We start from the raw sequence: 23,253 nt of genomic DNA, 5'->3' as shown, positions 1-23,253 counted from the left end.
CCTATTTCCCTCCATCACTTCCAAAATTTACTTAGAAGGTTTATACTTAACTCAGATGAACTTTGCATTTGCGGAATGTGAGACATTAGGCAACTATGAGTTGTAGATATGTCTTCCCAGTGACGTTTCCCCTTACCCATGGGCAAGGAGAGGAATATTTGCAAAACTTTCTTCTAGGCACTTCCTTAGCAGACACTACTGAGATACTCTGAGGAATGAAACCTGCTCTAAGAGTGGTAGACAAAGAACAAACTGAAAGCAATCTTCCTATTTTGACCACATCCTTTCCCCACTCAAATTGGCTTGCAACTTCACACACAAATACACAGTAATGTTCAGAGGCAGGACTGACGTTTGCTGAGTACTGACTTCTGCGAGCTCAACCTACTACAGCTGATCTAATCATGTCTGTGGTTCACCAGGGTATCAGTCCTAGTGAACACGGTGTACTTGCACTTTGTATAGTTGTGACCTTCAGCTTACCAAGTGTGATGCCTCCCTTTCAGATTTGCTATGGAATCATATATGGGATGGGAGCTAAATCCTTAGGAGAGCAGATGGGCATTAAAGAAAACGATGCTGCTTGCTATATTGACTCTTTCAAGTCCAGATATACAGGTAAGAAGTCTAAACTAAGGATCTTGTAGCTGCTCACCATATTAAGTACCTTAAAATTACAGAAATTTATTAACATTTCTATTAATAAGAAATTTTTATCAGGAATTATTGAGGGCAAGTAGCAGGCAGCTTATTGTCATTATTCATTAAAGTGAGCTTGTTTAAAGAAAAGGCAGAGTTAGATGTAATATCAGGCACACTTGCTGTTGTGTTGTATACTGTGCCTACCCCCCCAAAGATGGACATTGACTTTAATTTGGGTTTAGATAGCTTAGAGTGACAGTAAAACATTTGTTAACTGTGCTAGAAACTCTGAGGGACTGAGCAGTTTGGGTACCTTACATTATTCCTTCTTTTAAAAGCTTATTAAGGTATAATTTATATACATTTAAAGTCACTGTTTCATATACATACTTCTATTCACCTAGTCAAATGGGTGTAGACATATTCTGTACTTCAGCCAAGATACAGAAGATGAGAGGAGAGGAGTGAGGAGAACCTGCAGTTGGGATGTAATATATGAGAGGGGAAGGAAGGAAGAAAGAAAGAGAAGGGGCCGGTCGGTGGTCCCTGACAAAACCTGTGCTGATGAGAGCTTTAATGCTTTGTTTTTTTCTCTCTGCAAGACTGGAGCCAGCTACTCAGAAAGCCACTGGCCATGTATCAGAAGCACTGTCAGGAGGAAGGCAGAGGTGGAAATGAAAGGCTCTGGAATGAAGAGTCCTTCAGGGACAACTCTAACCTTGGCCGTTTTCTTAGCCTGTCTAAGCCTCACGTTTCAGATACCCAATGAGTCTAGGAATCCTGGTCCTAAAAAAAAAAAAAAAAAAAAGACTTGCTGTTGTAAAGTCACGAGTACTATGCTTTGTAGATAACTCATCATGTTTGAAACAGTCATGGGCCTTGTAGCAATAGCACTGAATGAGAGGCCTAATTCATGTTCTCATAGAGCTTAAGTTCCTTTCAACATACTTGGCAGCGAGAAGCAGAATGTATTTGTTTCTCACCTTTTCAGATCATAAAGTGTCAGCTCTAGTTTATGGATTGGTCCCTGTCCTTGATGTGGAGGCAAAGGGGAAAGGGAAAGCATCTGGAAGTAGTATTGCTCCTCTGATGAGCCGAAAGGGAGAGCAAAGTAACCCTCCATAGAGATCTGGTCACTGGCATGGCTCACAGCAGGCAGTTCATGCTCAATCGGTCCCTTTGTTGAACTGAGATACGTACTTTAGGTACTTTTTTTAACCATCCCTGTGTTTCTGGATTTTTATTTTTCCCTCTCAAATTTGAGTAAAAATTGTATTTTAATACTTAACAAAGATAGAAGACTCTGTTCAAATAAGTAAAAATTATGACATTGCTGTATTACACTTACAGAATGTCTTCTGAGTTGATCCAGGGAGGTGTTTCAGATGCTACTTGCTTTCTGCAAGCTATATGTCTGTGTGTGGGTTTGGGGCTGTGCATGTTCTTGATGACTGTGAACCCCCAAACTTGAAGTTGAAATTTAAGAAGTAGAAGTAAGACAAAAGGAAAGAGAGGAAAGAGACTGGAAACTCCACTTTGAGGATCATGCGGATAGGACAGCTGCCAGTAAGGCCCTTCAGGGGTTAGAATGTAGACAGATGCAGATGACCTAGTGATGACTGATATGGGACTGATGAGAGCAAGGGCTGCTATGAGTACTCAGAACAAGAGCAAAGGAAGACTAGGATGCATGGTGGGATATTGTTGTATTAAAACGACGGTGACATAGAGGGTAGACTTTGGTTGTAACTGTTTCTGTTTTTTCTTTGTAGGAATTAATCATTTCCTGAAGGACACAGTAAAGAACTGTAGAAGAGATGGATTTGTTCAAACCATTTTGGGAAGGAGAAGATATTTGCCAGGAATCAAAGACAACAATCCTTATCATAAAGCTCATGTATGTTGAAATTTCTCTGAGTTTTGACGTTTACTTCTCAACAAAGTTGGCCATTGATTTTATAAAGGACTTTTGAAGTGATGATACCGTTTTGGGGAAGTTAACATAAATAGCTGGACTTAATACTTTAGCATGATAATTATTAGCTTTAGTCACAAGTTGTAAGTAAATAACCTTTTTTTCCCCCCAAGTGCTGGGGTTGAACTTTTGGGCATCAGTCATACCAGACAGGCATTCTAAAACTGAATTATATTCCCATCTGCATTCCTGTTTGCCTTCCTTCCTCCCCCAACTTATGGAGAGAGAGCCTAAGTTGCATAGGCTGGCCTCAAACTCATCCTGTAGCACAGGAAAGCCTTGAGGTTGGGATGTTCCTGCCTTAGTCTCCTGAATATTTGGAATACACACCTGCACCACCAAGCTCAGTGCAGACACCACTGTCTTTCAGTCCCTACTTTCTCATGTTGTACAGTTTGCTAATGTTCTCCAGGTTATCTGGTCGTTACCCACAGGCCCCCTTTTAATTCTGCCTTTTTATTAGAGGCTCTTAGGCTATTCAGAGTAGTGAGCAGGGCTGCTTTAACTTAATGCTGTAGGTCTTTGAAGATATTTGCTTAAATTATTAAAAAATTTTTTTAATTGTTGAGAGTCATAAAAGTATTAGTTGTCTACATATTCAAGGTCTATAATAGTTCAGATTCTCCAATTTTAATGCATTTTTTTCCTGTCATGTCTCCATAATTTTGCATGGCAGTGTCTACTATCCAGTTTCTCTGGCAATCAGAGCTGTCAGGACACTGATGTGTGTTGGAGCCTTAAAGTCACAGCTTCACTCTCCAGATTCCATGCACAGCAGCTTTTCAGATTGTTTACAATTTCCTAGTCAACTGGACACTGTAATTGTTCCCTTTGAAGACATAGGTCCTAAATCATGGAAGAGAAAAGCAAGCAATGTATAAAAGCATCCTTTGTGTACATACAGTTATTTAGTTGCAGGGAGGAAATACATCTTCAAACAGATTCTTGAAGGCTATTATAATAAGTTCAGAGTGCTGGGAATGAGCTCCTTTTAGAAGCTGGAAGATCTTTAATGGCAGAAACCATCCCTGTAAGATCTTTCCTGTGGGCCATTATGCCAGGTCTAAATGGTGAGAATCTCCATCATCACAATGTAGTTCTAATACACAAGGCCAAAGCTCAACTGGTGTCTGCAGAAGGATGAATATAACCCTAAATCCAAGCTAGTGTGGCAAAGAGATGAGACAATGAGGCCACCAGCACTGAGACACGTACATACATACATACATACATACATACATACATACATACATACATACATACATACAGGGTTTTCTGCTGCACCCTGATGGTTTACACACACAGGCATGCATGCATACATAGTGGGTTTTCTGCTGCACCCTGATGATTTACCAGGCCTTCTTCTACTAGTTGGTTCCTGATCCAGGTTTGCCTCCCTAAGCCCCTCAACCTATTAGAAAATCTTGCCAACTTTCCATACCTTCTGACTACTGCTTATGGAATCTGTTGATTACTCCAAGAGAAAGAGTGATTTCCAATGCCAGGACTATTTTCCTTGGTTTTTCCCTTTTTGAAGACTGCCCAGATCAGATTGGTCTGTGGGCATGGCCATAGAGATTGTCTTGATTGTTAATTGAGTTAGGAAGATTGAACGCATTGAGGGTGTCACCATTCCCTAGGCAGAGGGGGTTCTGAACTATATAAGGCGGGAAAGCAGGATGAGAACAAGCATACGTTTATTCTCTTTCTGATGTTGACTATGTTTTGAGTTCCTGCCCTCAGTGATAACCTGGAGTTATAAGCCACGTAACTCATTCTTCCTTTACGCTGCTTTTGGTCAAGAAAATAAACTCTTATGTATAATGACTGATAAAGACAGCAGTGACAGTTATGCAACTTACTACACAGAGATTTCAAAGAGGAAGAGTAGGTGACACTCTGAAATCCAGTCACTCTTTAGAGTTCACAGTAGCTTCATCAACAGTTTGTCTCTTTAGCAAATGTTAAACCTACAGTTTCTCTGGCAACTAATGCAGTGGTTCCTACTAGAGGGCTTCAGACCTGCTGGCTAAACATTGTATGGGACCAGGGAGCTACTGATATGGGAAATGTCTGACCTGTATTACAAAGAATATTCTTATATCTGTTTAGAAGTAAGACTATTTTTAGGAATTAATCTTTAGAGTGAAGTTTGTGAACATACCCTTAGTGCTCTAGCTGTTCTGTGTCTGGCTGTAGACATGACCATTGATCTCAGGTGGTACTGAGATCAATGTGAGACCATGTTGACATATATCATTAGCACCTGTAATTGTTTTTTTATAGGCTGAACGTCAAGCCATCAACACAACAGTCCAAGGATCGGCTGCTGATATAGTTAAAACAGCCACAGTTAACATTCAGAAGCAATTAGAGACCTTCCATTCAGCCTTCAAATCCCATGGTCATCGGGAAAGCATGCTCCAGCATGGCCGAACAGGTTTGTCTGCCAACAAGGCACTTGCTAGATCTAACATGCTGAAAATGATTGCCCCTGAAAAGTGGATGTGTAGAGGGCATATTTTATATTTTATTTCTAAGCATCCTCAAATATTTTGGTACCAAGGAATTGTTAATATGGTTACCACATTAGAAATTAGATAATTTTCAAGCTTGCTTTAACATTTTTAAGACCATAATATAATTAAAAGTAAACCTTTCAAAAAAAGAGGGAATAGAAGAAAATTAGTCATGGGTTACTTTATTTTGCATCTCTACAAGTCTCTTTAATGCCTAACTCATAAAAAGATGGATTCCTGCTTCTGTACCACTTTGTAGCACATGCCCTGTGTCTCTGGACAACCCTCTATGAAGTTTGCAATGATAACCTCCAAGTTTTTGCATGCTCATGTGTTTCCCAGGATGTGGGGATTTGAGCCCAAGCCTTGCTGTTTATTTATGAGAGGTGATCAAAAAGGCAAACCCAGCAAGAGCACCTGGGGTGCTATTAGAAGTCATTCTGATTATGCACCTGCTGGAGTCCTCTGTGACCCAAGAGCACAGTGAGGACGTTGATATTCTTATTTATGACCCCAGTGCTCTCCGAAATGACCTTACCACATACAATCTGTTGCTAATATTGTCTGTCCTCTTTGCTTTCTGTTGCTGCTGTTCGTTTTTCGAGATACTTTTTTAGGTTCTGTTCCTTATTTCCTGGATAAGTTATTTGTTCCTCTGGTAATTATGCAGAGTTCTGCTTTTTCCTCTTTTGTTACATATCCGTACTTTACTTTAAATACCATGTGTCAGTGCTAGTGAGATGCCAATCCATGACTACAGTCTTGTTTTCAAACTTCCTTGGAGAATGTTGAAATTCAGGGAAAAAAGGGTAAGGGTAAGCTGCTGTCCCTGACCAGAAAAGATAAGTAGCAGCAGTTCAGGATGGAATTTGCTGCTTCCAAAAGAGATTTGTATAGGATACAGAAACTAGTACTGAGATTTAGAAGTCAATGCTTATCAACCTATGGGTTAAATGTAAAATCCTCCAAGGAAGCTGCAGTCCCTGAATAAACAGTGTGGGGCTCCTTGGCAGAGCAGAGAGTGTCAGCAGGACTCATGCAGCACCTTTGAGGCTCAGTGGAAGTCATGTGGGTGTGTCACTGAGGGTGGTGTCTTGCTGCGTGACAGGAGCCATGAATCATGAGATCAAGGGAAAGTGATCCCAAGGAAGCAGAGGACATGGAATAAGAAACTCACTGTATTCTAGGTCAGAAGCCAGGAATCAGGGGGAAATGGCAAGAACAAAATTATGATCAGAAAAGAGAAAAACTAGAGCATCTAGAGCAGTCATTCTTAACATTCCTAATGCTGCCACCCTTTAATACAGTTCCTCATGTTGTGGTAACCCCCAACCATACAATTGTTTTTCATTGTTACTTCATAACTGTAATTTTACTACTGTGTAAATTGTAATGTAAATAATTGATATGAAGGATATCAGATATACGACCCTGTGAAAGGATCCTTTGATCCCAGAGGGGTCATGACCCAAGGTTGAAAGCCACTGATCTAGATACTCCTGTGGTAAGTGCGCACCATATGGCAGGTAAATTTCAACCAGGCTGGCACACAGACACAACTTTGCAGCCCTGGGGATACATGCAGCTTGCTATATGCTTAGCTGTCTTCATTCCCCAGTCATCTCTAAACAAATCAGGCTATAGACCATCAATAGCAGTTAAAGGACTTTATGACAGAAGTAGCAGATGTTGGAGGAAGGTGAAACTTATTGTTGGACCTGAAGGATAAGTAAGAAATTTGTGAGACAGGAAGGATTGCTGTGGAGTGTGAGAACACAGGAAGAGGCAGTTACTATAAGGGATTATAGTCTGCCATTAGCCCAGCTAGTTAAGAAAAGGTAGTTAAGCCTAGGGCAGTGGTTGTTCACCATTTTACTAATCATTGACCTTTTGCAAACTGACTGAAAAATACAAATCATTGCCACAGGCTATTAAACAGATAGACTCTAACCTACAATTCATGGTACTCGCAAATGTGCTAAGTTCACATGTGAACATAGGCTTGGAATTGTCTAGAGAGTAGTCAGGGAAACACAAATTGTGCCACAAGACATTTCTAACTATAGCAAAGCACCAGGGAAGCCCTTTATGAAACAGCCAGTAAAAAGTGACTGTTCCCTGGAGTAGTACTCAGGCCCCACCCATGTCACCTGGCATTGCCACTCATAGAGTGAAGGAATTCCACAGAAAGGGAAAATGATGGATACTTATGAGAAACAGGTTAGAGAAGTCTTAGAGTGAACTCCGTTTATCCTGTTTATTCCTTCTGCAGGGGATTTGAGTTTGCCTGATGGTGATGGTAGCCGCCAACTATCAGTTCTCCTGACAGCTCTAAGACCTGTGTGTTTTAATATATTTGTTAAAATTTCAAGTTCTCAAACTTCTTAAGAACAAAATAACAAAGTAGTTTCTTTTTTTCCCCTTGGGGCAGGATTGTTGCCAAAGAAAAAACTGAAAGGGATGTTTTGTCCAATGAGAGGGGGCTTCTTTATCCTTCAACTTCATGATGAGCTTTTATATGAAGTGGCAGAAGAGGATGTCGTTCAGGTATTTTTGCATTGCACAGTCCATTCCATTCTGTAGGCAGCAGAGACGCTGGGGATCAGAAGGACTAGTCCTGTCATGCCCTGTGTATTTGGGCCCTTCTAGCACAGGCTGGCTGCATAAATGTTGAGTGCCCACAGAGAGTAAAGAAAAGTTAAGTATGCTCACTGTACTGAAGGTGAGGGGATTCCTGCCTGGTGCAGAGACTGTTGTCTGGGGAAACACTGGGGAAGAGTCTGAGGACTTGCAAATTCTGAGTGCTCATCAGTGCAGGGCAGTCTGCATTCCTGGCTCATTATTCATTTAAACACCACTGGATGCAGAGCACCAAGCTGGTTTATCCCTTTCTCAGATGGTGAACTGGGAAACATCGTTGGATTGGGTAGAGTTTGTTAACCTCTTTCCTTTATTTGTAGGTAGCTCAGATTGTCAAGAATGAAATGGAATGTGCTGTAAAACTTTCTGTGAAGCTGAAAGTGAAAGTGAAAATGGGTGCCAGCTGGGGACAGCTGGAGGACTTTGATGTGTGATGATGCAGGTAACCAGGTCCCCAGACCAGCCTGGTGAAGACAGTCACTTAAAAAGCATAGACTGCCCTTCTACCTGCTTCATGAACTCCAGCTCTCAAGTCGAGATGCACTTAAATGAGCAATTCTGTAGCCAGTCTCTATGTAAACCGAGGTCTATTCCCTGTAGTGTCACAAGATTTTGAGGGGAGACTTACTAGCTATTCTCACCCTTAGAGTGTCTATGAATTTGCCTTTCCTAATTTATTGTACCTCTAAACAGTCTTGAGAAATGCACTTAGCACTTTGGATCCTCATCTGTGTAATGGAAGGACTAGATCTGCTGCCTTGGGGCCTTTTTATTCCTACCAAGGACTTTGGCACTCATGATGTACTTCCCCCAAGAGCCACAGGCAGTGTTGAGTTTCCATACATTAGAGTTATGCAGTGTGTGGTCTTTATCGTCCAATAAAGACGTCTGAAGTAGAATTTAAATTGCAAATAAATCAGGATTCTCTAAGCAGGATGTATGGAAGGAGTCCAGAAACAAATTTTCACAAACTGTCACTTGTTCTTTTTTCCTCACAATTCCCACAATGAGCATATTAGAAATACTCTTAAAATGAGTCGCTCCCCATAAGAAGTGTCCTGTCAGATCACACATTGGTTGTAGTTGAACCTAACACTGCCAGGCCAGGAAAATACCCTTTGCCAGCCCCCTAGTGCCCCTGTCTGTGTTTGTGATATAGAAAGACTAGTCAGGCTCAAAACACTGACTTTTATACTCCCAACTGATAATTTTTGCTGTTGAGATAAATTTATGAGAACCTTATATCTGATTTTTAAAAACAATTTGGTCTAAGAGTATCAGAAACCTCCTTTATTTAGTTTTCTCATTTAAGAAATGTTTATTATACTCTTAGTTATCAAATTATTTTATGTGTGTGTTAATCATGACGGAGAGAGACACCTGCTTCATCAGATACAGTTGGTTAGATGGATGTGGAGGGGCAGGAGATGCCTCAAACTTTGTCCCGACTCCTCTGCTTTTAAAGGAGATAGGATTATAGGCATGAATTGCCACACACATAATCAACTGGGCAAAGAAGAAGCCTATAGAATGGGAGAGAATCTTTGCTATCTACACATCTTACAGAGGATTAATACCCAGAATATATGAAGAAAACTAAAATAACCAAACAACCCATTTTAAAAAATGGACTTGTTAATTGAACAAAGTTCTCAAAAGAAGAAATAAAAATAGCTAGGAAATATCTCAAAAGTGCTTATCACTAGCAATTAGAGAAATGCAAATCAAAAAAAGTTTGAATGTTACCCTAATTAGAATGGCAAAGATCAACAAAACAACTGACAACAAATATTGGAGAGGATCTGGAGAAAAGGAAACCCTCATTCACTGTTGGTGGGATTGCAAACTGATCCAGCCACTCTGAAAATCAGTGTGGAAAACCTCCAAAAGCTAAAACTAAATCTGCCACATGCTCCAGCTATTCCACTCCTTGCCCAAAGGACTTAGCATCTTACTACACAGACATTTGTTCAGTTGTGTTCATTACTGCTCTGTTCACAATAGTTAGGAAATGGAAACAACCTAAATGTCCTTCAACTGATGACTGGACAATGCAGATGTGGTACATATGTACTGTGGAATACTATGCAGCCGTAAATAAAAAAACGCCATTTGCAGTTGAATGGATGGTACTAGAAAAGATGACATTGAGTGAGGGGATCTAGTTCTGGAAAGACAAACAGCACATGTTCTCATTTATTTGTGACTCCTAACTCAAATTTCCAGATGTAAGTCTATAACCTGGAGTAACCAACCACAGAAGCTAAGAAGCAGAAAGGAATCCTAGTGTATGTGAAATTGTCAAAGAATGAATGAATCAATGAAAAATCCAAAGCTAGAAGTATCATGATCCTTGGTTTTATGACAAACTGCAGAGCCACATGAACCAAAACAGTATGTTACTGACATAATAAAAAGCCAAAAGACAAATCCATGTATCTACAACACAACTTTTGAAAAAGGTACCAAAAACACAAACCTGGGGAAAGACAGCCTCATTAATACACTCTACTTGGGAAACAGGATATCTACTACATATGGAATATTGAAACTTGACACCTGTTACTTAGTATAAAAATCAACCCCAAATAGATCCAAGATGGTAAGACCTGAAGCTCTGAAACTATATGATGAAACTGGAAGATATTGGTAGAGGTAATGACTTTCTAAATAGAATCCCAAACATGGAAGACAAAACTGAAAATTGACAAGTACGATTGCATCAAAGTAGAAGGTTGTTACACAATAAGGCAAACAACAGAGGAAGTGACATTCACTAGCTCTTCACCTGTGAAATATTTAATGTCTAGAATATATGAAACTGAAAAAATAAACCAAGTATGTTGATTTAAAAATGGGCTAATGAGCTAACAACAGACACTTCAGTAAAGAAATGTGTATGGCCTGTAAGTATGTAAAAGACATATTTAATGTTATTAGCCATTTAATGAAAATTAAAATCACAGTGAGTTCCTAGCTCATGCCAACTACAATGGCTGTTATAAAAAAACAAACACCAAACAACAAATAAGGATGAAAAGGAACACACACATTCAGTGAAAATGTAAATTTGTGTGTCTTTGTTGGAGGCAGAGTGTAGACTCCTCAAACATCTGAAACGAACTGCTATGTACCCCACTATTTTGGGGCACATATCCAAAGGGTATGGAACCAGCTTCCTGTATACCCACCTTCATGTAAAGGCCTCCAGCCCTCTGAGGGCCTCCATGCAGGGACCACCCTATCACATGCTGCCTAGCCTCGGTGGCTCTCTTAAATCATGGAGGAAAATCCATGAACACTCCATGCCTGCATCTTTCATGCCTGTAAGACCAGTGACACATGAACCACACTGTCAAGTGCACTGCCAGCTTGGAGTGGAGTGTTCCTTGAGTTACATTAGGAACAGTGCTTTTATTCAGCTGTTTTCTAGGATGGGAAGATGTCTAATGGCCTTTCTGAATGAAGTAAGGAAGTCAATTCAGGATATGAAAGAAGACTTCAAGAAAGCAAAACACCGAGAAACATAAGAACCCTGAAATACTGGAAATGAGTATTTCAATAATTCAAATAAGCTCCACAGAAACTCTTACCAACAGATTGGATTAAGACCAGGGCAGAATATTAGAGCTTGAAGACAAGGTAGAGGAATCACAACACTGACTGATTAGGATATCTAAAGGTACAACATTTGAGATCTATGGGACGTCAAGAAAAGAACACATGAATTGTGGGGTTAGAAAGTGTTGGGGATCTCTCATGGAGCTGCCCTCTTCAGACCCTGCCTAAAGAAAGCCTGCCAAACAGTGGCTCCATCCACAGAGGGTATTTAAGGTCTGACCTACAGACTTCCCCTCATGGCTTCTTTTTCCTAGGACTACCAGGAAATGCTTTTTCTCAGATTAATCCTGGACTTATTAATTTGACCTGATCTGATTTATTGCATCAATGGAGAAACCCAATTCTTGGGTACAGAAACTTTTCATCTGGTGCGTTGTCCAGGAATCAAACCCGGGTCAATTACTTAGAAGGCAGTTATGCTCACCACTAATTTAACTTTCTAAAAAGATATTTTACCTTTTATCTTTCTAAAAAGATTTGTCTTTATTATTCTTGATTTGATGTCTCTGTGTCTGTATGTGGGCATGTGCACGTGGCAGCAGGTGTGCTAAGAGGCTAGAGACATGGGATTCCCCTAGACCTGAAGTTATAAGTGGTTGTGAGCTCCCTGAAACAGTGCTGAGAACCAAACTAAGACTCTCTGGAAGAGGTCTTTTCACTAAAATAACTAACATTTCCAAATGTAGGGCAAAGATGTCTACCAAGATACAAAGGGACTGGCAGCAAACAGGCAAGACCAGGAAGTAATCCACACTGTATTATACTCAAAACAATAAATACACAGGACAAAGAAGGGACATGGAAATAAGCAAGAGAGAAGCACCATGTCACACATACAGGCAGGCCCATCTGAATCACAGCTGACTTCTCAATAGAAACAGTAAAATCCAAACTAGAAATGACAAACTCGGAAAAACCACAGCCACCAATCCAGACCACTACACCAAGCAGAATTATCTGCCATAAAGTAAGAGAAATTTTCTACAATAAAAACAGCTCAAAAGAAGGCAGTTCAAGAAAGTTAAGTACTAATCCTTTAGACATAAATACAACAAATTAGTTGCACCTAATTTCATAAAACAAATATGAGATGCAAAGATGCAAATTAACCCTAACACAATAATAATGGGATGAATTCAGTACCCTGCTCGGGAACTCTTTCCAAACACTGGAGTAAACACATTCTTCTCAGCCGCAGCTATAAAATAGATAATAATAGTATAGATCAAATCACTGTAAGATTGATGAAGATGAAAAAAAATATATATATATATATTTGAGAAAAAAAAACCAGCCTCTTCAACAAACGGTGCTGGGAAAATGGGATGTCCACATGCAGAAGAATGAAATTAAACCCCAAACTGTCACCCTGTATAAAAGTCATTTCTTGGAGCTGGAGATGGCGCAGTCATTAACAGCACTTGCATTTCTTGGAGAGGACACAGGTTAGGTTCCCAGTACCCACATGGTGGCTCTAAACTATCCACTATCGATAGGTGTGTAGATATGCGCGCGTGCACCCATGTATACACACACAGGCAAAGCACTCATAAAATAAACAAATGAAAAAAGGAGGCAATTTTAGATAGATCAAAGACCTTACTGTAAGATCTGAAACACTGAAAGTATTAAAGGAAAAAAAAGATGAAATATTTCAAGATAATGGGTGCACGCAAGGCTTTTACGAAGAGGAATCGAGCCAGTGTCTATAAGTAAAAGTAAGACATCACAGAATACAAAAGCATCTTCACAGCAGTGGAAACAGTGAAGACACAGCCCAGAGATTGGGAGAAAATCTTTTCCAGTTATCCACGTTGTTGTAGTTATTATCATGGATGGGAGCATGGTGGCCTATATGCCTGGCTCTGGTGTAGCTGAGAGCTACATCCTAATCTACAAGCAGACAGACAGAGAGGGAGTGACTGGGCCTAGCATAGGCCTTGGAAAACTCAAAGGCCTGTGACACCTCCTCTAACAAGGCCACACCTAATTCTTCCAAAGGTTCCACTAAGCTCTTGTATGTATGAGCCTATTTGGGCCATTCTTATTCAAACCATCACACACCCTATTAGACACGTTTCTATTGTCATGATAAAACCCCATAACTAGGTAACTTATAGAAGAAAGGTTTTATTTCTTCCAGAGGACTCCACAGAGTCTTCCATGGCTGTGAGACAGCAGCATGTGGCAGGAACAGCTAACATCCTGAACTGCAGGCAGCAAGTTTAGAGCAAAAACTGGGAATGGAATGACATTTTGAAACCTAAGTCCCTATGTTCCCACGGATATATTTCTTTCACCTAGCCACACCTCTAAAATGCCCCCAAACAGTGCCAATAGCTGAGAACCAAATGCCTGAGATTATAGGGGAAATTTTCATTCAAACCACCACAACACCCACTGTGTAATTTTCTGGTGAACAAATATCTATTTACCCCAGATAGGGCACTGATGGCCCACTGAGAGCAATGACTATACCCATGTCCAGCTTAGTGGTCAGCAGAGGCATCACTTACCGCAGTATGAATGACTCAAAGGGAGCCGTATCATGAAAAACCCAGGACCGTGATCATGGAGGTTGAAATCCTGGAGTTGCCTGAATAATTTGCAGGTGGCTCAGCTCCTCCTCAGCAACTGTTACTGCTCCTACAACCCTGGGGTGCTGGGAGGAGTCTCTTGAATCTTACAGCTTCAGGAACTTTCCAAAGCTGGGAAATTGTATTTACTTCCTGAGTGTTATGAGCCTTTTGCCCTGAGGCAAAGCTTCAATTCAGAGAAAGAGTGCACAGCATCACCGGACAGAGGGTTAATGTCAGAAGTCAATCAACTCTACCAACAAATGTGCTGCTGAAGTGAACAGGAAGTTAGTTCCTCAAAGAGTACATACACATAGCCGATGATCATATGAAAATGTTTCAGCTTCACTAGATATTAGAGAAATGGCAGTTTAAAACAAACTAAACTCCTCCTCATCAGAATTGCAGTCATTAAGAGAACAATAACATGGTAGTGGCTTTACTCCTAGCAATGGAGAGGCAGAGGCACAATAAAAATTAAAAGAAAAAAGAAACATTTAAAACAACTCACAAAGCTCTCTCTTCCAGCCACAACCAGTTATGTATGTGCTCTGGAATAGGCAAAATTCTACTGAAGTGCAAATAATACAACAAATTGAAAATATTTTATTTTTATAATTTTATTTTGAAATAAGCTCGTCTAAATAAAAGTTTCAAGAACTGTACAAAGAATTGTAGTCAAGTGGAGAACCACATTCTTTTCGATAATTGCTCCATTTATGTCATGACATTTATGGCCAAATGTCTCATTTTAAGATCATGTATTGCATGCAGTGGTCATGGTTTTTTGCTTCCTAGATCCAAAATATTGGCTTTTCCTTGTCTTTCATTACATCAAAGAAAAGTCCTTGTGGGGCAGCAATTTATAGAATGTCATTCGTTTTAGGTTGTTTAACATTTCTATAGGACAAGACCCAGATTGTGCATTTTTGGCAGGAATGTTGTGATCTTTTCAAAGGCAATACATGACATTGATTTGTCATCTTACTGGTGGCAGGACCTTGGTCCCTCCTTTACAAATATGGTATCTGCCATGTTTTTGAGTGTAAATTATTTTTAATGTTGGACAATATTTTGAAGACACTTGGAGATGATGTAAATCATCCTATACTGACATCCTACTTGACCCCATTAGTTTGAGCACTAACTGATATTTGGTTGTCCCAATATATTAGAACAATAGCTATCTAACAGCAATTTTAAACTGGCATTCTATTGTAAGGAATAATTTTCTCTCCTTCATATTTATTTATATCAGTATGAGTTCATGTGTTCCTCTTTTATTCAATTATTATGTTTCATGGTTAAATTATTCCTCACTTGGCCTGTATATACTCCCTCCTCAAGCTGTTTCTGGGTGCTTTTTGACATGGAGCCATCTTTCTGTAAATACTTTATTTTCTGATACAGAGTATATTCCAGAATTGAAATCAGTCATTCTTTTCAAGGTGCTCCAGCACATTTAGCAGGAAGAATATTTGGAAGTCCAAATCTAGTGCTAGCTGTGTTGATTGCTGTGTGTGCATCTTTCTTGTGTTTCCATCATTCAGAATTAGGAAATATTTATGTACAACATGCACACACCTTTCAGTATATATATATATATATGTATATGTGATGCATATTTAAGTATACCTATGTACATAACTATTTATATAGACAGACATATAAAGTTCACACTGATAACTCCAAGTCTAACCCACAATGCCAGGCTTATCCTCCCTTTCCTTCTTTAAGAAGTCTTATTATTTTAAATTGAGAAATAATAATTATATATTGATATGGAATAATTTGATAGTTTTGTGTATATATATATATATATATATGCATCATGGAATAATGGAATCCAGGCTATTTATCATGTTCACCCCCTCAACTATTATTCTATGTGGTGAAACATTTAAAAATCTTCTCCTTTACCTATTATGAAATATAAAAATGATTAAATTCAGTTACCAGTATGAAGAAGCACCATAATTTATAGCTTTTCTAGTTTTCTCTTTTACCTGTATATCCTTCTACAATTTCCATAAGTGAGAAACTTGGCTCCCATATTCTCAGTGAATTTATTTAAATGCTCAATTTCTTAAATTGAGCCACTCTCCTGAGCCAAATGGATTGCCTTCTGTCTGGTCCAAAGAAGACCTCAAATCCCATGGTCACTGGCCACCTAAGTCTCACCCGCCACCAGCTCACCCAGCTCCATTTTCTGTGGACTTCTCCTTTCACCCTGATCCAACGAGGTCAGCCTGTAAGTGAGGCTCTGCTGTTAACCTGCTCCAGGGGTGTGGTTGCCATTTATCTAGAGCGAATGGCAGGAGAGACTTGAGGAAGAAAACAGGTGGGGGAGGGATGGAGGGAGGGAGGTGGGAACAGTGGCTGGAGGAATAAGAGATGGGAGGAAGCCAAAGAGAGTTGAATGCAGGTTTGTGGGCTTGCATTATTGTAATTAAAGATGAGATAAACTGATCTTCTGGAGAGAAATCTGAAATAGAGATTAGCATTTATATTTTAAAGGATTTACATATTTGTTCTTTTACTCAAAATTATTGTTCAGCCTAGGACGAGTTGTTATTTTTTCAATTTTATATAGATTCAACTACAGGAGAAAACCTGATAATTAGAACTTGGAAGCACAAGGTTAGCTGGCTCAGGTCTCCAGTACAAATCTAAAGAAAGTGCCAGAAGGGAAATTGAATTCACTATATTTTTGAAAGGTAAACGATTCATGCTATTTCATTTGGGGTTGAGAAATGCTGACCATGACCACTAGATGGTGGAATAAACTCACAACAAATTCATTTTTCTGCTTGAGCTGTAAAAGACGTAAGGACCTAGTCAAGGCCTGTGAGCTCCTAGACCTTAGAGCCACAGCAGTGTCTTATGGGTACTGTTAATAAATTTTCTTTTACTTTCATCTCACCACAAGTACAATTCAATCAGTAGCCTTGCAAGTTGTCTTTAAAATTTTCACTAAAAGTTGCACATGTCCTTAATTTGTTAGACATTTTGAATGGATATTTCTAACCCTTTCAATCAATTAATTGTAATAGAATCTATTCATTTTAGGGACCTTTGATTTTGTTTCCTTTTTTGCTCAAATAAATATGTTCTCCCATCCCTTCCATGTCTTTTAAAAACATTCATTCTTGGTAAAACCATACATAGTTCACAGTTTGCAAATGAGGGCTTTACCTCTATATTTTAATCTTGGCAAAAATCAATAGTACATGACATCATGACATAAGAGAGCATCTATGTACAAACATATACAATTTTATTGATATCTCTACAGACTACAAGAATTTTAGGTATAGTCACAATTGCTGAATGCAACAGAAAAATAGTAATCTGTCATTTTTTGAAAAGATGCAAAAATTCTGAAGATGAAAGAAAGATACATCAATGGTGTTGTCTGTCTCTTACTTCCTAGAATAAAACATCACATAATTAAGTACTAAAATTATAAGCTATTAGAGATTTTAATCCTGTGTACAACTACCCCAAACCACCACCTAGTATATCTTCTGGCTTTGCAGTTGAGAAGGGCGGGCCAAGACAGGAGAGGAAGTGGCACGAGGGGACAGAAGTCTGAATATTGCCTTCCATTGGCTAGACTCTTCCTTTCTGGGCATGTAAGCCCTTTTTCAGGACCTTGGTGTTCAGATGATGCTTTTTCCCTTTCCCCACATACTCAATAAATCAGAGAATAAATTCAAGTGACCCTGGCAGCTGTCGAGACAACAATCAAACTATTCTGTTTGTTGAAATCAGATTCAGTAGGATACCCATAGCAGAGCAGGGGCCACTCATCATGTCTTTCCATTGTCCAGATATTGAGAAGTAATTTTACCACTTAGCTTAATATACTGCTGAACTATGGTGATATTTCTGGTAACTTATATAAAGGATAGTCAAAACTTACAGCGTTTTTTAAGGTAACTAAAGATCAAGTCACACAGAATGATATTATATAGCTTCAAAGAATTCGTGGAGTTGCCTGATTAGAAATGTGTACTGTCTTTTGTTCTGTGAGAGGCACAGAGTAAATGCCCATCAAGACAAGTCTCTTACAGTCTTCCTTTCCTGATCCCTTAGAAGGGACTAGAATATCAGCCCAGGAAGACAAGAATCTTTCTTAGTTTATAAAGCAGTGCTTAGCAACTCTGGCTGGACATAGACCCACTTTTAGGGCTTTCAAAAATACTGATGTTCTGTTCCCAGTCAAAGACATCTTGAAACCATTAGGAAGTCTCAAATGATTGTTGTGCACTGCCAAGATTGTACTTAAGAAAGATATAAACCAAAAAAAAAAAAAAAGATGCAAACAAAGGCATTCCCCTGTGCTCTTGCTGCATCAAAACCTCGCTTCTCTCAGACTCTCATATCCCTCCCTACACCCACACTTTCACCACACTGCACCTTCTCCCCTGTGTATAGATGTGACCTCCCCTCTTTCTTACATCCAGGGCTATGTGGTCTGTAGATAAGAATACTAAACTTTTTAGCAGCCATGCTTCCTAAAATCTTGCATATTAGAGCCAATGCTCAACCTAAGTTGGTGACAGTTATCTCAGGCACTCTGAGCAGTGTGCACACACAATGCTACCACCTAAGATGAGGCTGAGAGCCAGGTGAAGAAGCTGTGAAGCTGGTGTTTTTCCTAACACAGAGAGCAAGACTTGAACTGACATGCTGGCTTTCATCACTGCTCTCAGTGAACCAGAGTGGTCAGGGAACAGGGCTTACACTCTCCCCCAAGGAAGTTTGTGATACAAAGAATATCCTAATAGTTTTCCTTTTCAGGTTAGCTTCATTTCATTACTCTGTCCAAATGCCTGACAGCTAAGTATCTTAAAGAACAGCTTAGTCTTCAACCAATCTTGGGCCTCATCTTACTTTTTATTTTTTTCAAACTGGCACAGACAATGGGAAAATGATACCTTTAAAATGGTATTGGTGGGTCACATAAAAGGGACCTTATCATTTAAGGTCTCTTTCAATTTTGGAAGGTCAGAGACCTAGATTTTATTGAGAATCAATTCCAAAAGATTTGAGAAATGTACCTATGACAAAATTGCTGGAAAACATCTGTTTTGTCACTGAAGCTGAAGTCACACAACACACAATGGCCCCCATGGTGAAGTGTAGAAGCAAAGTCCAAGCACAGCATTTCCAGGGGATTGAAGTAAGTGACAAGTCAGTCACCCTCCACCCAAACCCCAGGACAAATGGATGGTTTCGTGGTGAGACCATTGCTTACATTACTCTTAGAACCAGGGAAATACACACGTCTTCTTTATATGGTTGATGAACAGGATCAAAAGGCTGTTTTCTGTTCGAACACTAAGGGCTTTTCTGTTGAGGAAAGAATCCGGAGGTAAAGTCACTTTGTGCAGATGGTGATTTCAAGCCTTATCTTCTGACGCCACCTGGTAGATACAATGTAATTTGACAGTAACTGAGACCTGCAGCACTATTCAAGTTTCTGGGGGTGGTTTCTCTGATGGTTCAAGACAGAAGAGAGATGAGAAAATGCAAAATGTTACATGTATAACACTACTCATTTCCCTAAGATAGCAATGATGACAAAACCGTGGTGGTGAGTGAGTGAGTGAGTGTGTGTGTGTGTGTGTGTGTGTGTGTGTGTGTGTGTGTGTGTGTGTAAGGTCAATGTAACAGAATAGAAATGCTCAAAGAGGAAAATCACATCCATGGTTATTGTTATTGCTATCTCTTTGAATTATAAAAATAATTTTGATACTGCAAAACCTCATTAATTTGGATTCTGCCAACCATTGATTTGTGGGATAAGTTACTCTTAAGAAAGGGCTTGGCAAACAATGTTGTAAGCACATTTAAGCTTTAAACATTTATGAGAACTTGTTCTTTTCAAGCATTGCAGAAGCACCTATTCCAAATAATGTCTATTTATACATTTTTGATATATTTGCTGAAGCCAGAATTTTAAGCATGTCTATTGTAAAATATGGATGTCTCCTTTTGATATATTCTGTGTGCTTTGAAATAGTCTGCAATTGTTAGCTCACCGATTCTTCAAAATTGAGCTCTATTGTGTATGAATCACACATATAATTTTGGATAGGACTTCTCTTGCTAAGACAATGTGCTCTTATTGTATGCTGTTTTCTTAAAAACATACATTATGTATTTCACAGTCTTTCTTTTTAAATGATGTAAAATAGTAGCTCTCAGCTGGAAGCAATTTTGTAATTTTTTTTGTTTTTACTGTCATTACTAGCAAGCTCCTACTAGCATTTAGAAGGCAGAAGCCAAGGGTACTATTAACATCCCACAACACTCTAGAAAAATATTTGTGCTAATGATGCTGCTGTTGAGAGCTCTTGCTGTAGAACAAGTGAATTTATTTGTGTGTGTGTGTTATTGAGGACTGAACCCAGAGTTTTGAACATGGTGGGCAAGCACTCTACCCTGAGCTATATCTCTAAAACAAGTAAATATTCCTGGGAGTTTCAGAGATAGTCATTGAATTCAATGCTACTTTGGGATGGATTTTGCTATTTCAAAACAAAAGAAGTATCTTATTCTTTTAGGTCATTTTAAAATGTAGAAATGTTGAAGTATCCAGAAAAATTAGAGCCTTGGGTCCTTAAAGCAGACAGTATAAATTGTGTGTTCCAATTTGGCTGCCAATGTTTCCCAGGTCCTGGCCTTAAAGTCCACTAATATTTTTACTGTATAAATGTGTAGATTATCTGTATTTCCAAGCCAAGTTCTCTTATGCTAACATTGTAGCAGAAGATGGATTTACAGAGAGATGTTTTTAAGAAACCAGAATTCTAGGATTCTGAGAAACGCTACTCTAGTGTGTATTTTCTGACTCTTTTAATCACTTCTGCTCTCGTTTCAAATTTACTGAGAAAAATTTAAAGGAAGCACCATTTCAAACAAAAAATATGAAACCAATAAAAATGCTAATTTTGTCTATGAAGCTGGATTCAAGGAAATGGTGATGTTTTAAACACAAATGTAAACCCAACAAGATCTCAAATCATCAAAATTCAGTAAAAAAAAATCAATCACATAATTGAAGATTTTAAAAATAGGAACAACACACTGTCAGGTGATTCCTATGATTCTGACTTCCATGCATGTTCAATAGAGTGAGTAGGAGTCGTCATCTAGTCTTCATTATAGTGCTTCTCCTCTGGGCTATGACAGATAATTTTATCATGCTAGAGCTGGTCTTTACCTCAGAGTTTTTAAGAAGGTGTTTGGTATTTACTGCCACATTCCTGTGACTTATATTAGTCAATCTAGTGACAAAATTATCGAGTTTGTATCGTTAAATTATCTATGGATTTGTGTTATTTATGATGACTGTGGCCAACATAGATAAACCACCACTAGATTTCATAAAGGTTCCCATTAGTAAGTGTTGAACCCCAAAGTATTTTCTAATGAAAGCCCTTATAAGTCAGAATGCAGTAACTCTTTCCCAGAATGTTAACTGAAGTTTTCCTGAATCACATCGACAAGAATGATCAGTCTGGTCTGTGACTGTTAGGATGCATAAAGCACCTTGGGGTTGTAGACCCTACTGAGTTTGGGTAGTAATATACCGTGTAACTGACAGATAAGGATACAAATGATGCTTTAAGAATATATCGCTTTGAGCCGGGCGGTGGTGGCGCATGCCTTTAATCCCAGCACTCGGGAGGCAGAGGCAGACGGATCTCTGTGAGTTCAAGGCCGGGCTGGACCTATAGCCTCCGAAACAATACAGAGAAACCCTGTCTCATAAAAACCAAAAAAAAAAAAAAAAAAAAAAAAGAATATATCGCTTTGGAAACTGAAATGGGGGGTATGTGAAACTCCACTCTTTGGGAAATCAGTTCTCAAAACTAATTGCATTATTCCTATCATCTAGTGTCTGCAAACTTATCGCCAACTGCTCTGTAGACTATACAACAGGCTGAAAGAACACTGGGAGGTGATTCCCTGTTCGGCTGAGTACTAAAATACGGGGTTCACCCTGAAGGTGACAGAAATAGAAATGAAAGTGTTGGGAATACATCACTATCCTGGCAATACTTGATTATGAATGGGAGCTGTAAATGATGTGAAATACTATGCAGAGAGAAAATGTTAATCAGAATCTTGCTTGGAAGAATTTGGTAATGTCCTAATATACTAAGGAAAGTTTCAGACGTAAAGAAAATTCTGGGTTTGTTTTGATTCCTTTTCAGATGGGTATGGCAGATACACTTGAAATGCACTGTTATCTTCTAATGCAGATTTTTAAACTGTTGGGTGTGGCCCAATTCATAAAAATAGTTTACCATAATCCATTTTCTTCTGTTATAACATGCTTTTGTTTCTTTTCCTCTTAAGATGTTAATTTATCATGCAAAGATTTTTTTCATTAAGTGCATTAATGCTTTTGTTTGTACAGGAAATTTCAAATCAAAAGGACTCCCCAATAGTTTCCAAACACAAATTCTTAGCAAATTATATGCCAAGATAACATCCATTCCACATGGGGAAAAGACCAATTCAGCCATTATCTTGGGATTGTAACCGGGGTTCCAGCTTGCATGGTGTACAGTGGCTTTGCCTTGGGTACGCCTCCTTTATGATAACTTCAGATGGGCTCTAATGGAACATTTTGTAGAAGAAACTGGTCTCTAGCAGTTGAATAGTGATGCTGGGAATAAATTTGGTTTCCCTGAATAATGCTTTCTCAAAGTAGTCACAGCTTCTTTAGACGGTTAGAATTGGTACCATTTCTTATCCTTGTATTTCAGCATTAACTGGAAAGAGAAAAATAGCAATCAAAAGATGCTACAAATATCTTAAAAGTGCTATTCAGCAAATCAATAGTAAGCTAATCATGGAAATTTAGTTAATTCTCAAAACGTAATAAAACTGTATGGCCTCTTCATGGGACAAAGTGCATGTGAGATAGGGTTAAAAACAAAGACTTAAGCTGTGCAGACTTGACTGACGAGAAATGATGTTTAATGACAGACAAAATGAAAGATGTGAATTCTAGCCTCTACTGACCCTTTTTGGGAGATTCATAACATCTCCCTATGTACCTTTCAAGCAGGTGATACAATATACAGACCTCTGCTGTACCACAATGAATCAATACGTTATACCCCAAATTAAAAGAGTCTCAACTAATGCAGATTATTTTTTAATCTCTCTGAGTAGAGGGACTATAGTACTTCAGGGATTCAGGTTACATGGTGCTTCTGCCTAGGCTTCCTTATACAGGATTTGAATGTTTCTG

The 23,253-nt window shown here is 39.0% G+C and overlaps 2 protein-coding genes across 16 annotated transcripts in view; one reads left to right on the top strand and one right to left on the bottom strand.

Moving 5' to 3' along the window:
• The window catches only part of Polq (DNA polymerase theta), an 83,114-nt gene extending 73,215 nt beyond the window's left edge, over positions 1-9,899 (top strand). For all 3 annotated transcript variants that reach the window (XM_040750826.1, XM_040750829.1, XM_040750827.1), the window contains 5 exons: positions 507-618; positions 2,415-2,539; positions 4,904-5,057; positions 7,568-7,683; positions 8,097-9,899. In XM_040750826.1, coding sequence (XP_040606760.1) covers positions 507-618; positions 2,415-2,539; positions 4,904-5,057; positions 7,568-7,683; positions 8,097-8,210 — 621 coding nt within the window. In that variant the 3' untranslated portion in view covers positions 8,211-9,899. The remainder of the gene's footprint in view (positions 1-506; positions 619-2,414; positions 2,540-4,903; positions 5,058-7,567; positions 7,684-8,096) is intronic.
• A 7,242-nt stretch (positions 9,900-17,141) lies between these two features.
• The window catches only part of Stxbp5l (syntaxin binding protein 5L), a 241,517-nt gene continuing 235,405 nt past the window's right edge, over positions 17,142-23,253 (bottom strand). For all 13 annotated transcript variants that reach the window (XM_021227995.2, XM_013114406.3, XM_013114408.3 and 10 more), the window contains one exon: positions 17,142-22,768. In XM_021227995.2, coding sequence (XP_021083654.1) covers positions 22,727-22,768 — 42 coding nt within the window. In that variant the 3' untranslated portion in view covers positions 17,142-22,726. The remainder of the gene's footprint in view (positions 22,769-23,253) is intronic.

This window comes from Mesocricetus auratus, unplaced genomic scaffold (assembly GCF_017639785.1).
Source record: "Mesocricetus auratus isolate SY011 unplaced genomic scaffold, BCM_Maur_2.0 Super-Scaffold_100008, whole genome shotgun sequence".
Taxonomy (NCBI): Eukaryota; Metazoa; Chordata; class Mammalia; order Rodentia; family Cricetidae; genus Mesocricetus; species Mesocricetus auratus.
This window is presented reverse-complemented; position numbering and strand designations above follow the sequence as displayed.